This window comes from Mixophyes fleayi, chromosome 8 (genome assembly GCF_038048845.1).
Source record: "Mixophyes fleayi isolate aMixFle1 chromosome 8, aMixFle1.hap1, whole genome shotgun sequence".
Classification (NCBI taxonomy): Eukaryota; Metazoa; Chordata; class Amphibia; order Anura; family Limnodynastidae; genus Mixophyes; species Mixophyes fleayi.
The window spans coordinates 107,012,464-107,030,116 of NC_134409.1; the positions used below are offsets into that span (position 1 = coordinate 107,012,464).

The 17,653-nt window shown below is 42.1% G+C and overlaps 1 protein-coding gene across 2 annotated transcripts in view; it reads left to right on the forward strand.

The window, feature by feature from the left end:
* The window catches only part of LOC142099559 (inter-alpha-trypsin inhibitor heavy chain H3-like), a 246,255-nt gene that overhangs the window by 185,069 nt on the left and 43,533 nt on the right, over positions 1–17,653 (forward strand). For both annotated transcript variants that reach the window (XM_075183103.1, XM_075183104.1), the window contains exons 8-10: positions 1,912–2,028; positions 3,610–3,778; positions 6,100–6,225. In XM_075183103.1, the coding sequence (XP_075039204.1) occupies positions 1,912–2,028; positions 3,610–3,778; positions 6,100–6,225 (412 nt within the window). The remainder of the gene's footprint in view (positions 1–1,911; positions 2,029–3,609; positions 3,779–6,099; positions 6,226–17,653) is intronic.

Below are 17,653 nucleotides of genomic sequence, written 5' to 3' on the forward strand. Positions count from 1 at the left end.
TGAAGGGCGCACATGGGGAATACAGTGGTAGAGGCCCACCAGAGGGGGTGTGACTAGCCACTAGCGAGGTGTAACAAAACCGCTAAAGGGTGTGTGGTAAGCCCACGAATGACAGATAGCACCATAATGTAATATATAAAGAACTCAGTGTGTATATAAAGAGTACCTAGTTTTGACCTGCCCCTTAGATTGGGCATAACAGTCACCAAAAATCGGGATTGTCCTACTAGAATCAGAAGATTTCACAGACTATCCTGCTCTCTCCTACTTTTGCTTGTCACTGTTACCACTTGTGGCTGCTGGTTTCTTTGGTTGCGTTTGTCTTGATCCTGGAATTTTGGGGTCCTTATTTGGAAAAAAAATTGGGTACATTTAGAAAATTCCAACCAGCCCCGGCGTAAAATCAATAGCACACATGATTAATAATTAGTCCTTCCTCCAGCCCCAACATAAAAATAATAGTATTCCCATATAATAAATAGATCTATATCCCTCCAACCAACCCCAACATTAAAGTAATAGTATTCCCATTTAATAAATAAACCTATTTCCCTCCCTCCTAACAGCCCAAGTAATATTTAATAGTATTTACATTTAATAAATATACCTCATTCTGCCCAAACTCACCCCCACATTCAATTAATAGCTGCTAATCCACCCCATCTTAAATTAATAGTCCCCACTATTAAATTAAATTGCTCCACCATCACCCCCCAAACAAAATAGCACCCTTTAATTAACCATCACCTACCTCACACCCACTACATTGCCACAAGTCCCCTGTGCCATCACACACTACTTTGCTAAAAGCACCCTGTGCCATCACACACACACATTGCATTGCCAAAAGCCCCATATGCCATCACACACACACTACATTGCCACAAGCCGCCTGTGCCATCACACACACACACACATACACACACACACATACATTACAGTGCCACAAGCACCCTGTGCCATCACACATATTACATTTCCACAAGCCCCCTGTGCCATCATACACACATTACTGTACCCCTTCATCACCATGTTGTGACCCCTTATAATCACACTGCATCCTCCATGCTGCTTTTGTTCCCCCCTTCACCTGCACCCCTTCATCACTCTGTGTCATGTTGCTTCCTTCCCCCATTATCACTCTGTGCCATCCTGCTCCCCCCTTCATCACTCTGTGCCACCCTGCTCTCCCCGTCATCACTCTGTGCCACCCTGCTCTCCCCTTCATCACTCTGTGCCATCCTGTTCCCCCCCTTCATCACTCTGTGCCATTCTGCTCCCCCTCATCACTCTGTGCCATTCTGGCCCCCCCAACTTCATCACTCTGTGCCAGTCTGCCCCCCCTTCTTCACTCTGTGCCATTCTGCCCCCCTTCATCACTACGTGCCATCCTGCTTTCCCCCATTGCCTCCATTCTTTTACTTACCTTTATTGGCTTCCTTCTTCTCTTTTTGTCTCTCGTTCACTTCTGACTTCTTGCTTGCTGGCTCCTTTCTGCACCACTCCTCACTGAATGTCTGGCGTGATCCCTCGACATTCAGTGCAAATGGAGCAGGGAGGAGGGGCACCGGCTCTGTGATCAGGTAATTTTTTTTTGTTTGTTTGTTTTTTAGTACCCTGCTCATCCCCACCAATAAGAGGGCAGAGACATCAGGCATCTGGGCCCACCGAGGAATATCCCTGCTCCCCGACGGGACCCTGTTTACACCCATGCCCACGCGCTAGCCAGGGCTAGAAAAAGAGGTGCACTGCCTAACCTGTGCACCTCACACTACGCACCAGGACAAGGGGTTACATAACCTTTTAGTATAGCCTTTAAATTGTCTTTATTCAGATTTAAAGTGGAAATCTGTGCACTTTGTTTTCTTAACAGGAATTAAGATATCTTTGTTATGGTGATTTTTTTTTTAGATTGTCAATGGATATTTTGTTCACTTTTTTGCACCAAGTGAACTGACTGGTGTACCAAAAAATGTTATTTACGTCGTAGACAAAAGTGGATCAATGTGGTATAGAAAAATGCAACAGGTAAGATAAGCAGATTTTTGCATCATTAGTTGTGTGTTTGCTGAAATCTTTCTTCTATTTTAAGTTCTTGTGTATTATTCTGAAAAGAGGCACCCAACTCCTTCAGTGTCCTTGCTTTTTCTTATGTGTACAAACATGCTAGAATATATAATTGGAAATTGCTTATATGCAATGGGAGCATCAACAATAATCTCAGCTTTTAAGTAAGGGGATCATCAGTCGTACATGGTATAAACACCTTATAAACTTTATACAATATACTTCTGATAACTATATTGCTTAAGAGCTGTGATTATTGTTGACACTACCATTAGAGATAATTCATCATGTAGTATTATTATTATTATTATTATTATTATTATTATTGCTATTTAGTTATATTGCACCACCATATTATGAAGTGCTGTACATAGGATATTTAATCATCCACATCAATCCTTCCACCATTAAAGCTTACAATCCAAATTCCCTACTAAACAAACACACACAGGTTAATTTTGTCATAAGCCAATTAATCTACTGATATTTTTTGGACAGTGGTAGGAAACTGGAGCACCCTGAGGAAACCCACGCAAACACGAGGAGAACATACAAGCCCCACACAGATAGTGGCCTGGTTGGGTCCAAGTGTTGTTGATGCTAAATGTGTTAAATACTAACCACTATACAGTCCCTGGACCATGAGAAACCTCTGGAGATATTGACTTGAACTAAATATCTATCTATATTTATCTATGTATATCTATATCTATATCTATCTATCCATCCATCCATCCATCCTTATGAAGTAAACAAATGGGATAGGGCGCCACAATAGTGTAGTAGTATAATATCAACAATACTAATCAGACATACAGATATGTTTCTCACATATCAAAAGTATATAAATATACATATCTCATAACAGAGACAGTGTGATTGTGAACACATAAAAGCAGAGAGTTGAAAAGAAGCCTTCATGCATATCCCAAGAGCACCAATCCTCTCCAGTAGGAATAATGCGTAGCAGATAGTAGATCTTTGTTGCTTATCTGTTTAAATATGCTGCTCCTTCACCTATTCATTGCTGTTTCACTCACATTTAAAATAGAAAGACAGGCTTATCTGTATTTGTGTTGAAAACATGGATTCTAGCACAGATGAGTTTTTAATATAGGTTACCAGTCCACTCACGATCATGAGCAAGTCCTAAATATAGTGCACATCCCCAGTGCGCAAGGGCAAAATGGCACAAATTGCTTTTGATAAGGAAGGTGGAGGGGTCACATTTAACCAGTTTGATATATATCCCATGTATGAAATGCTCTGTGACATACTTAGATTGTATCCTTCAGTGGGTATTGAAACAGAACAATATTCAGTAAAGAGGTTAGTAATCTAATGTGCTAATCAGTGGTGTAAAATGTAAACCGAACACTCTGCAAAATAGAAACTATGAGGCTCTGGATGGTACAAGTTTATGAGGGCAGTTTCTGCAAGGAGTAAATGTAATTTCATACTTGATTAATGATAACATATAGATAATTATAGATAAATATATATTTAACTAACACTATACTTAACTAATGTATCTATATTTAGACAAGAGAATCCCTGATTAAAATTCTGACTGACACTGCGGAGTGTGATTACATAAATTTCATACTGTTTGACCATGAGATTACAGTGTGGAAAGATTCCTTAGTGAAAGCGACTCCAGAGAACCTTAAAGAGGCCAAACAGTATGTCAACTCTATCGATTATGGTGGCCGTAAGTAAAAAAAAATATTTCCTTCAGCAAAGTGACTGTTGATTAGTCTAAGAGGTTTATCGCAAGACATGTGCAAGTTATTTCATATCTGTATAATAAAGTTTAATAGTTTATTTATGTTTGTTTGTCTGTTATAATTAGACATGGAAGTCCGACTCTCATATTGAAGGGATAATGTACTGGGAAATGTATATGTCATCTTTGATGCAAAGACACAGTAAATAATATTGGTCTACATTGTGCACCCTCCATGCTCACATTGCACCAGCCAAAACCCCTGACTTTATTGTTGTGGTTTGTCATTACAAAGAAACAGTAGCAGGATTGACCGCAGTGGCCCTGAATCTTCTTTTATAATATTAACTTTGTTAACAGCTACATCAATAATTCTGGCTCTCAGGTCCCTAATCACATATGATTGCAAGCTGTAGCTGACCTCTGATCACATGTGATTGCCTGCTTTAGTTCTCTGACCTTTGATCACATATGATGACCTGCTCTGGCTCCCTCACCTCTGATCACATATAATGACTTTTTATGGCTTCCTGACCTCTGATCATATATGATTACTTACTGTGACACCTGACCTCTAATCACATATGATTACTTGCTCTGGTTCCCTGACCTCTGATCACATATGATGATCTGCTCTGACTCCCTCACCTCTGATTACATATGTTGACTTTCTATGGCTCCCTGACCATTAATGATATATGATTACCTGCTGTGACACATGACCTCTGTTCACACATGATTACCTGCTGAACTAACAAGTGATTATCCTTTAAATGCTCTCTGAAATCCTTTAATAGAGCCTACCATACTCCCACCTGCTCTAACAGGCCTACCATACAGCCTCACTGCTGTCTAAATCTCCAGTCTTAGACACACTCAATCCTCTTGTATGTGCTCTGCCATTTTTCCTTGTGAATGTAAGATCACTCACTAACATGCAATCAGTAAAGAGCAGGAGGAATGGTGAGAAATTACAGTTAGTAACCCTACGCCTATTTTATGTATGCTTTGCTTTCCCCTACTGTCCAGCACTATATAGCACTTTGGTTCCGTAAATATCAACGGCAATAAAAATAATAATAATAATAATTAAAAATAATATGTTGACTTCTACACTGTTCTGCCAACCATACACAATGCTACTACCCAGTGACAGAACTACTGTAGGTCCAGGGGTGCGGCTACTGCAGGGCCTAGATATGAAGGGGCAGAGTAATGCTCGTGCCTCCCCTCCAGGCTCCCAATGGGAGCTCCCATGCACCCCAACATCAAAGCCTCTGAGATCAGAACAGAGTCCTCTTCTAAATGGCACATGCGCAGTTGTCTCATGCGCCTGTCTCGCATCCTCAGAAGATGACCTCTCTCTGCTGTTTTCAGACCAGAGCAGGAGCCAAAGAAATTACTGCAGAATTGATGAGCCCCTTGTACTAAATATACAATACTTAATTCTGCTCAATACTGTTGTATAAGCCACCTTTTTTCCCCCCAGACATCTATACTCTTTTACAACCTACACATTACAGACACATGCACTATATACATATAAACACATCAATTTTCCTTGTATACCCTTCTACTGTGGAAGAAGTGACTTTCAAATTTCTATTCTAATAATTATTTATATAGTTTATAAATTCACTGGTGTCTGTGTATCATATATCACACGGCATACAGAAACTAAGATAAACACACACAAAATGTTTTTGTTTTATACTACTATTGCACATATATAAAGACACAGACATACATGAGCAGGGCCGGATTAACCATAGGGCTAACTGGGCTACAGCCCAGGGGCCTCGGGCATCCAGGGGGCCCTTTTAAGTGCTCAACAGCAGTATTGATCAGTCGGGAGCGGGAGCGCCCCCGGCGCGATCAATGCTGCTGAGCACTTTCACTGCGGTCCTTCCCCGGCGCACTGTAGTCTCCTTACTGAGGAGATCTCGTTAATCTCACTCTCAGTAAAGAGCGTACAGCGCACCAGGGAAGGACTGCATTGCCAGGAGAAGGAGGTAAGTGACATGGAGGGTGGGGGCGGGGCGGCTCGGCTCACTGGGGGGGACCCTCATGGGGGAATGGAAGCCCCCTTAGCCCAGGGGCCTCCATTCCCTTAATCCGGCCCTGTACATGAGCCACATATTTACAGAGACACACATAATTGAAACATGCACTTGTATCAACAGGAAAGGCCTTGGGGTGACGTTCAAGTTTGGAGTGCATTATCCTATATACTGTATAAGTAGATATGTACATTTGAAATAACCAGTTTTTGTAATTAATTTTTGAAACATATTGTTCTATTCTAGTCACAAACATTAATGATCCTCTACTGAAGGCTGTTGAGCTATTGAATAAAGCTCATGAATCTAAACAGGTTCCTGAGAGAAGCGTTTCCTTAATTATCCTGCTGACTGATGGTGAAGCCAACAGAGGTATGTGAGATACTGTAGTGCTTTTTGTCATTCAATACATTTTTAAATTAAGAACTGTGTCTAACACTTCTTTTTACCAATACCTGTTTATGGCTGGTCATCTGTATCTTAACAATGTGGACATGGACAGCGGTTCAATAACTAGCAACTTTTATTACCTATTTCTAATATATAACTTCCAAAGAGACTTCTTCTAAGACATGTCCTGGGTCCAGCTTCTAATTAGATGTCCTCATACAAAGATGCAAAATGCCTTTTAAACTAATTATTGATTGGCCTGCACCACCACATTTTGCATGGGTAGTTTATTAAACCAATGTCAGCCATGCAATAAAGCAATGGTGAGTAGCAGTCAGCAACAAATTAGAGCCTTGCAGCAATCAACAAAGAGCAGAAGGAATTGTGATAAATGGCACAGGTAGTCAGGGCTGCCATCAGAAATTGTAGGGCCCAGTACTAATGAAAAGACAGGGCCCCCCTCCCTGTCGCGACACCCCCACATGTGTGCCCCACCACCCCTGGATAACTTATGTTTTTGGGGCAATGTAATAATGCCCAACGTCCTGTCAACTCACGCTATACCACACCCTCACCTTCCACTACAGGATAGTAAGCAATAGGTAAAAAATAAACTCGTCCTTAATTTAAAATTCAACCTCCTTCCCCAACACACACCAATGTTTATTTTACAGAACTTTGCCATGGAAATATATCAAGGGTAAAACCTTACTACATTTTACTTTCTTTTTACTTTGGAGAACAGCGATTCTCTTATATTTTAAAATTGATTTCAATTTTACCGCTCCCTGTCACAATTTTGCACCCCCAAAAATATTATCCTATAAATTCACTTTAGAAAAGGAATAAATAAAAAATAAATAAATGGTGAGGATAATGGGGAAGATTCATGTCAATAATTGGCTTTACATGCTCTTTGATCACTGTGATGTTATAGAAGAATTGGTTGATTACATATTTAAAGGGGTTTGCAACCTAGATGCAACTTTAATGCATAGGTTTGTACATGCTCCCCTGCAACATTTACTCAATATGTGGCATTAGCTTTGTGGCTTCCTCTGCCCTTCTTTGTGTTTTGTATAAAGTAGTATCCACAGGGCAGTTCTGTGTCATATCCAAGGGCAAAAAAAGCAAAGGGCTTGAAGTAAAAAAAAAAACACAGATGGAAGATAGAAAAGTAGGAAGCCAAAATTATAAAAGAATGTATTTAGTGGAACTTGCAGGAGAATGTGTACAATTCAAGTTGTTTGAAAGTGAAATGAAAACAACAATTTTATATAGAATGTTCGGTGAGGTACACGCGATTGAAAAACTACATTTGAGGCATCAATCAAAAGAACAAAGCATGCTTGCCTACTCTCCCAGAATGTCCTGGATACTTACGGATTTTAAAGAGTCCTCCTAGACCCCAGGCTGATTAGGTCACCTCCTTTTCTGAAGTGGGCAGGGACTAGATGACACAATTTGATGCAAATTGCATCATCAATGCTTCCATCACCCACTGCAGGTTGCCAAGCCTACTTGAACTCCCAGAGGTTCAAACAGTGGGCAAGTATGGAAGAAAGTGTATGTTGTGTACTTATAAGCCCCTGCTAAAACACCCTTATCTCAAGTACCTAAAATTGTTCCACATATATTGAATGTTTCAAGTATCTCTTTTATCTGATGAATAAAGCTGATTTAGTAATTTTCTAGTGTTAGAAGTGAACTTTTAATTTCTAAAATCTGATAAAGCCCATTAAGGACAGTTACTGCTTTTACTGTATAATGATATATTATACATATATTATATATATATGATTGTATGCAACAAATAATAACTTACAGAAATTGCCATAAATCGCATGCATAATAAAGATAAATGTTACCTACAACATAACCTGCAAATTGCCTGGCAATCACATTTACAATTGCAGCACTCATTCATTAGCAACAAGAATCCAAAATCTTAAAACAAAATCACAAGTTGACACAGGGGGGTATATTTACTAACCTGCGGGTTTGAAAAGGTGGAGATGTTGCCTATAGCAACCAATCAGATTCTAGCTGTCATTTTGTAGAATGCACTAAATAAATGAAAGCTAGAATCTGATTGGTTGCTATAGGCAACATCTCCACTTTTCCAAAACTAGCAGTTTAGTAAATCTAGCCCAGGGAGTTGGCTGTGTTTATGTCAGCACACAGATTAATGGCATGGTTAAAGAGTGATGTAGATCATTTATGAAAAGAAAAATACAATTACTTAAGCTAGGTACACACTACAGCAAAAATAAACAATGAGCGATTTTCCAACAACATGAAAAAAAAAAATCCCGGTCAGCCTGCCGATTTATGTGTACACACTGTACACGATCACCTACAGATGTCTGCCTCTTCCTCTGTCATAACAATCGTCTGAATGGTGACAGCAATTCCTGTTTTGAATGACAGGGTGTAAAACAGGCTGCACACAGGAGAGAGAAGAGAAGGAGAGGTACGGGAGAGGGAGGCTCCTGCATTCACGTTATCCGAGCAGGATAATTACTCGTTTTAACTTTGGTGCAACTCTCCTTCAAGGCTGACAGGCCATATTTCAGTGAGAGGTTTCCCTGCACATGTCTCTCCCTGCTCCATCCTCCCTCTCTGTTGACGAGTTGAACCATTGTGCTGCAGTAAAGTCACGCTTAGACTCCCCCTAGCAACGGCCAGGCCGGAAACCGGAAGTGACGACATGGTCGTCAAGGAGGTGGCCAGGATGTAAGCAGCTCAGGGGAGCGAGTCGCAGCGCTAGGGGAACCACCACAGCTCATAGCAACAGTTGCATAAATTTGCATTGTCGTTGTGTGTTTTTAAATCTTGTGAATGTCTTGCCTATGTAGTCTATGTACGCCTATGCAGTAGCATACATTTGTAATGCGGTTCTCTATTTTGAATTTATTTATTTTTATAAGTTGACATGCTTTTCATCTTGTGCACTTTTTTGTGTTGTCTGTTAAAGAAATTTCGTCATTCAATGTTATTTGTAAGTATGTCTAATTTATAATGTCCAAGAAGACCCACAAATCTGCAAGGCATTAGGAGATATATATATATATATATATATATATATATATATATATATTAGAGATGAGCGCACTCGGATTTCCTGAATTCGAGCCCACCCGAACGTTGCCGATCCGAGTTGGAACCGAGACAGATCCGGGTATTGGCGCCAAATGAAAAATTGAAACCGAGGCTCGGAGTCATAATCCCGCTGTCGGATCTCGCGATACTCAGAACCTATAAATTCCCCGCTAGTCGCCGCCATCTTCACTCGGGCATTGATCAGGGTAGAGGGAGGGTGTGTTAGGTGGTCCTCTGTTCTGGTAGATCTCGTGCTGTGCTGTTTAGTTCTGTGCTGTGCTGTGCTGTGCTGTGTTCTGCAGTATCAGTCCAGTGGTGCTGTGTGCTGTGCTCTGTCAATTTTGAGGTCAGTGGTGCTGCTGGGTCCTGTGTGCTGTGTCCTGTTCAGTCCAGTGGTCCTGTGTCCCGTGCTCTGTGCTTCTGAGGGGATAGTTATTTCCCCAACATTCCCAAGTGTTTAAAAAATGTAAAAAAAGTTATAAAAAGAAATACAAAAATTTTTTTTTAAAAAAAATTAAATTACAACAAAATTTGCAAAACCAATCATGCAGTATAAGCCCATTGGTACTGCAATATTACCAAGTTCACACATTCTGCAGTATCTTGTGCTACATATAATGGAGAGCAAAAATTTGGAGGATAAAGTAGGGAAAGATCAAGACCCACTTCCTCCTAATGCTGAAGCTGCTGCCACTAGTCATGACATAGACGATGAAATGCCATCAACGTCGTCTTCCAAGCCCGATGCCCAATCTCGTAGTACCGGGCATGTAAAATCCAAAAAGCCCAAGTTCTCAAAAAAAAGCAAAAAGAGAAACTTAAAATCATCTGAGGAGAAACGTAAAGTTGGCAATATGCCATTTACGACACGTAGTGGCAAGGAACGGCTTAGGCCCTGGCCCGTGTTCATGACTAGTGGTCCATCTTCACCCAAGGATCTTAGCCCTCCTCCTCCTCCCCCCCCACTACAAAAAATTGAAGAGAGTTATGCTGTCAGCAACAAAACAGCAAACAACTCTGCCTTCTAAAGAGAAATTATCACAAATCCCCAAGGCGAGTCCAAGGGTGTTGGTGGTTGTCAAGTCTGACCTTCCCATCACTGTACGGGAAGAGGTGGCTCGGGAGGAGGCTATTGATGATGTAGCTGGTGCTGTGGAGGAACTTGATGATGAGGATGGTGATGTGGTTATTGTAAATGAGGCACCAGGGGGGGAAACAGCTGATGTCCATGGGATGAAAAAGCCCATCGTCATGCCTGGTCAGAAGACCAAAAAATGCACCTCTTCGGTCTGGAGTTATTTTTATCCCAATCCGGACAACCAATGTATGGCCATATGTAGCTTATGTAAAGCTCAAATAAGCAGGGGTAAGGATCTTTCCCACCTAGGGACATCCTCCCTTATATGTCACCTAAATAACCTTCATAGTTCAGTGGTTAGTTCAGGAACTGGGGCTAGGACCGTCATCGGTACAGGGACACCTAAATCCCGTGGTCCAGTTGGATTCACACCAGCAACACCCTCCTCGTCAACTTCCTCCACGCTCTCCATCAGATTCAGTCCTGCAGCCCAAGTCAGCAGCCAGACTGAGTCCTCTCCAATATGGGATTCATCCGAGGAATCCTGCAGCGGTACGCCTACTACTGCCACTGCTGCTGTTGCTGCTGTTAGTCGGTCATCTTCCCAGAGGGGAAGTCGTAAGACCGCTAAGTCTTTCACAAAACAATTGACCGTCCAACAGTCGTTTGCCATGACCACAAAATACGATAGTAGTCACCCTATTGCAAAGCGTATAACTGCGGCTGTAACTGCAATGTTGGTGTTAGACGTGCGCCCGGTGTCCGCCATCAGTGGAGTGGGATTTAGAGGGTTGATGGAGGTATTGTGTCCCCGGTACCAAATCCCGTCGAGATTCCACTTCACTAGGCAGGCGATACCAAAAATGTACAGAGAAGTACGATCAAGTGTCCTCAGTGCTCTAAAAAATGCGGTTGTACCCACTGTCCACTTAACCACGGACATGTGGACAAGTGGTTCTGGGCAAACGAAGGACTATATGACTGTGACAGCCCACTGGGTAGATGCATCCCCTTCCGCAGCAACAGCAACAGCTGCATCAGTAGCAGCATCTACAAAATGGCTGCTTGTGCAAAGGCAGGCAACATTGTGTATTACAGGCTTTAATAAGAGGCACAGCGCTGACAACATATTAGAGAAACTGAGGGAAATTATCTCCCAGTGGCTTACCCCACTTAGGGCTAGATTTACTAAGCTGCGGGTTTGAAAAGGTGGGGATGTTGCCTATAGCAACCAATCAGATTCTAGCTTTCATTACTTTAGTACTTTCTACAAAATGACAGCTGGAATCTGATTGGTTGCTATAGGCAACATCCCCACTTTTTCAAACCCGCAGCTTAGTAAATCTAGCCCTTAGACTCTCATGGGGATTTGTGGTGTCAGACAATGCCAGTAACATTGTGCGGGCATTAAATATGGGCAATTTCCAGCACGTCCCATGTTTTGCCCACACCATTAATTTGGTGGTGCAGCATTACCTCAAGAGTGACAGGGGTGTGCAGGAGATGCTTGCGGTGGCGCGCAAAATTGCTGGACACTTTCGGCATTCAGCCAGTGCCTACCGCAGACTAGAGGCACATCAAAAATGCATGAACCTGCCCTGCCATCACCTCAAACAAGAGGTTGTGACGCGCTGGAACTCCACCCTCTATATGCTGCAGAGGATGGAGGAGCAGCAAAAGGCCATTCAGGCCTACACAGCCACCTACGACATAGGCAAAGGAGTGGGGATGCGCCTGAGTCAAGCGCAGTGGAGACTGATTTCCGTGTTGTGCAAGGTTCTCCAGCCGTTTGAACTTGCCACACGAGAAGTCAGTTCCGACACTGCCAGCTTGAGTCAGGTCATTCCCCTGATCAGGCTGTTGCAGAAGCAGCTGGAGAAAGTGAGGGAGGAGCTGGTAAAGCATTGCGAACCAACAAAGCATGTAGCTCTTGTGGATGAAGCCCTTCGTACTCTTTGCCAGGATCCGAGGGTGGTCACTCTTTTAAAGTCAGAGGAATACATTCTGGCCACCGTGCTCGATCCTCGGTTTAAAGAAAATCTGAATCCAAAACACAAAACACGAGACACCAAAAGTCGCAGGTGCACATCCCTAATATATATATATATATATATATATATATATATATATATATATATATAATATAAATGCTTAGTGGCGTGTGTTAGTCTGTCTGTGTGTGTGTGTGTGTGTGGAAAAAATAAAACCAAGCTGCAGCGCCACCTGCTGGGCGGAGTTATACACTGACCTACTAAATTCTTAGTGTGTGTGGAAAAAAAAATTCAGGAAGGGCTGAAATTTGGTATACTAAGATGTTTTTAATTTGTTAATTTAATTTGTTAATTGTTAAAAGTGTTTATAAATATTTTAAAAAAATATATATATATTTCTTGAAGGAGAAGTGACAGTTGGGAGTGGTTGGTGGTTGCCAGGGGTGACAGTGGGGAGTGGTTGGTGGTTGCCAGAGTGAGAGGAGTGTGATACTCAGGACCGCTGAGAGAGATCCCTGTGTCTGGATAGACATCTGGATAGATGTGGCGATGAAAATGAAGGATGAGGTGATGGAGAAGAATGATGAGGTGGTGACATGTGGACAAAACCACGTTAAAAAAGGGCGCTTACGTCGGGAAGTAACGCTCTTCCACTGAGGAGGCCTGGGCTATGGCCCAAATGCATGACAAGAACCTTTTTAACACCTTAAGTAGCTTGATTTGACTAGAATGCATGAGTATCATGCACGGGTTAACTTGTATATGTATATATATATATATATATATATATATATAATATTTGTATTTATTTTTATCCATCCATCGTTCTCAACTTATAACCAATCATGGGTCAAGGAAGGAATGTGGAGGATGACAGACGTTATTCCCGCCAAAATCATTAGCTGGTACACAATTGCCAGCTCAAGGAGTGTGTCTTCAGGCCGCGTGTCATCCTCTTTGGTATGTCAAATGCTGAGGTGATCTGTCACTATCGGCTTCCGCCTCATGTCATCATGGACATCCTGTGCATTGTGCAGAGTGTCCAAGAGCCTTTGCACAAAATCCCAACACCAATAACTCTTCTGACCAAACCCTTGTGTCATGATTCAGGGTCTTAGCAGTGTTTACGCCACTCAGCGGTATCATATCACCGTACATCTCCATCCTGTAAGAATGCAGCCTTCTAAAACCTGGGACAAAGTGAGATTTATGTCTGCTGCATTGAAGGCTGCCATCTTGGGTGAGATTTAATCCAACAATTAGCTCCCTCTGCAGACTATAAAAGTCACCTCCTACACTCAACTAATTGCCCGTGCAACACTTTTCTAGTTCCAGCTTACTACTGTTGCTGTTTGTTTGCTGCTATATTCTGCCTGCTGCTGTACAGACTTCAGCCATTATGCCTTCGTGTGGATTCAACTCCTTCTACAGATTCCAGCTTTCAACACCTCATGTGGATCCAGCTCTCTTCAGCCTATTTCTCTGACTCACCCACTGGCTGTTTGGGGTGGTAGGTTACTGCTTTAAGTCTTCCAACTTCTGAAGCCATCTCTGTGTCCCTGGGTACAGGCTTCCAGTTTCAGGCTTGATGCAGGGTGTGAGTTCTGAGTTGCCCAAGGCCAGTTCCAGGCTTAACCAGTTCAGGAGGTAGTCACCCCTGAAAATCCACTGCCTGAGTTCTGAGTCTTTACAGTCCCAGTTTAGGTACAATAATCTTCTGAGCATCTGGACCCTTGGGGGTTACTGAGTTTCGGCCGTGGGTTCAGTCTCTCAGTTCTTGCAGCCAGGTTCCAGTTCACTAGGTCCAGATTCCAGTCATTTATTCCAGTATAGAGTCTAGTCCAGCATTCCTCCTCCTGTCATCTGGTAGACACCAATAGAGCACATCCTCACTCTATGAGCAAGACCTCCATCCGGCCTCCTAGTTTCTACTTCACTCCTGCCACAGCTATTCCCAAGGGTCCTGAGACGGATCCAAGAAACCCTATTGCCAAGACACCTTAGCTGTATTACAACTTCTGTGCATCTGGATATTTCCAGACCACAGTGGGTGTTGTGGCAGGATTGTCTCAAGCCACATTCAGTCGTGTGCTGAAGATCGTGCTATAGGCTTTACTCTCGTACATCCAGCACTTCATCTATCTGTCACTAGCTGAGGAGTCCTTTATACCCATAAAGAGGCAGTTTGCCACCTAGCCAGCTTTCCACACATTATTGGGTCAGTTAATAGAACACATGTAGCTCTGGTCCCATCAGGTGAGAATGTTTCTACTTTGAAAAGAAAGCACTTCCATTTGATTAATGTTCAGGCTATATATGATGTACCTCTCCAGATTCGCTGCCTGGTTGCAAAATGGCCGGGGAGCAACCGTGACTTCTTTGCCTTTGGGCATTCAGGCATGTGGCGCAGATTGCAACAGAGGCAAAGAGATGTAAAGCCAAAATAAAACAAACAAATTAACTGTGTTTGGTTACCATTCCTTGACCTCAGTCACAGATCAATTAATTATAGCCACGGCATTGACCTGCACCGCGGGGTTTCCCCCAAACTTGTTGGTTAGCTAGGACGGTTAACTGGCGGTTTGTATTATGCAGCCTTTCCACAACTAACTCAATTAGTGCTTCCACCTCATGTTGGCTAAAGAGGAGGCATGTTGTCACTTGAAAATGGAACTCTAACAACAATCCAAGGCACAGAACAATCTCAATAGCTTTAATCACAAAATGGCAAAACACCTGACTTGTCTCTCCAGATTAATATAGTGTCTGCAGAGGCGTACTCTCCTGCTATTTGTTGTGTGTGATCGCCTAGGTGTTGTAACTCCCCTAATTGCCTCGTTACAGCTCATTTTTGTGATTGAATAACATATGCCCTGTTAAGAATGGTGAGATGAAACCAGTTATTTTAGATATGGCATAGAAGATATCTGAGACTGAAAAGCCTACGCCCACACATGGCTGGACAGCCAATATTTGAGGAGATGGTTGAAAAGTCTCATTCACTTGCAAACATAAAGAAGAACAATCTCGTGAGTGTTGAGTGCTGTGCCCTGACATGCACAATGAGCAGAATACAAAAAAAAATGCAGCCTACAGGGCTGCAAAGGTATGCCAGCACCATAGGTATGGCCGCAGATGCTCCATCATCCAGCTAGCATAACGATGAAGTGACCTATGCAGAAGGCAACCGCAGCTCCTTGCTGAGCTAATGAGAGTGATTAGAAGGTGTAAATTCACACTAATAAAATGTTATAATTATATTTATATCTGGCTCATTTAGTCTAAGACAAAGCAATACTTTGCCTTGTACTAACTATCATTGGACAACGTCCAGGGCCTGCTATGTAATAGTGATGTTTCAGATTCAGTATGTGATTAATATAAACCTATATACAGAAGTGGAAGTTGCTCAATCAATTTATAGGTTTATAGCAGGTGCTTGAAAAGGTGATGTTATCCAGCAATGAACAAATACAGAGAAAAATCTCCCAGCGCACTGCTATAACCAGCAAAAGAGTTGCTATTTCTACTTGTGCATAAAAATGCAGAATTCTTAGTTATACACATTTGCAAATGCATGGTAAGCCACACACCACGCCACAGCGCTTCTGCTAACAGGGTGGTCCTAACAATGACAGTCCCTATTTTTGAGCCATACATATATGTGTTTTTAAATTGAGAGCTAAGTTACCAAGAGGTACCCCAAAAAGACTACAATGGCAATGCAGCAGCAGCACTCCCCATAAACTACTGATAGCATAGCATTCCTCCAGGATTTTTCTCTGTACTAATATAAACCTCCAAGGTCAAGGTCATATGCAAGTCATGTAGTGGTGTATTTATTTGGCCAATAATGGAGTAACTGTCCATTTGTAATATTGGTTTTTAACATTGAAGCCTAAGATATGTATGTGTGAGACAGAGATAACATATCCCTTCCAACAAAATGCCTCCGCCACCGCCGTCTATGCTGTCAGGATGAGGGAGCTAGGGAGAAGCCCTAGGAGGAGGCCCTGGAGGAGACGGCACTTTCCCCAGCCCCCGAACAATCCCTTTCCTCACCTTCCCACCAAACACTTTCCCATCTTTTCACCAAGCACTTTCCCCATTCTCTGAACAATACCTTTCTGCACCCCACATCCCTTTCCCTACCCTTGGATGCTGAGTCGGTTGCACCATCATGGGAGAGACCACTTATTGTAACGAAGGTGCCCCTGACAGGGCCTCAAGTGGAGGCCAAAGTGGAGGAGGCAGGGACATCCCAGGTCCCTGCAGAAGAAAATGATTGAATAGTGAATAGTCTAGTATTATATTAAATATTTTGTTTTGCAGCATACAAGTGTAAGCCTTTCTTTACTAAATAAGTCTTCCATAACTTTCCGACATCATGGACGTGATAAGCGTTTATTGCAACCCCACCCCCCCTCCAAAAAATACTATTACAAATTTCTTGGATGGTGTGCAAATGTATTGTAATGTCATAGAGAGAGAGACATGTTCTTTATGGGTTTTTAATCTAATGCAATATCATGTAATTACGCCTTGCAAAACTAAGAGTTGATGTGATAATTCAAGATACAAATGGCTAATATGAAGGGTTAGTATGACAATTATGTTATGAAACAAGAGTGTATAAAGAAATAAGGTGTATGAGGGTACGGATGGAATTGTAAAGGTACGTATTCTCATGAATCAGATGTTGAATCAGGTGGAGGAGCAAATAAATATGCACCACAACGTTCGTTTGATTGTACGTCACATAAGTGGGTTGCTCCCGTTTTCATCAAGGAACATATTGCCTGCATATGCTTGACCTTGAATACAGCCATGCTTATGCGAGATGTATTTGCGTTTTGTTTGTTTTTTAAAAATGCACATTACATTTGATTTGCATTCCTTGATAAATCAGGCCCACTATATCCAAAGATTTTCTTTGTCTCTGATGAAACCCCCCTAAAGCATGTGGAGAAATGTGTTAAGTTCATTAGCTGTGTGATCTTCTGTTCACAATAACCAGCTGAGAACATACATTTGGGAAATCTTAGAGAATCTGCAGAAATGAGAGACATTCCCCCTTTCATAAAACAAGGAAGAACGAATGTGAAACTAGTTACATGCTAGTTTTACCAGTTGTGCAGGTCTATGTCATAATGTTTTCCAAAAATTACAAACTATACACACAGGACATGTATTATGCAGGTGATTGTTGAGGTAGAGTACATGAATAAATGGGCATGTT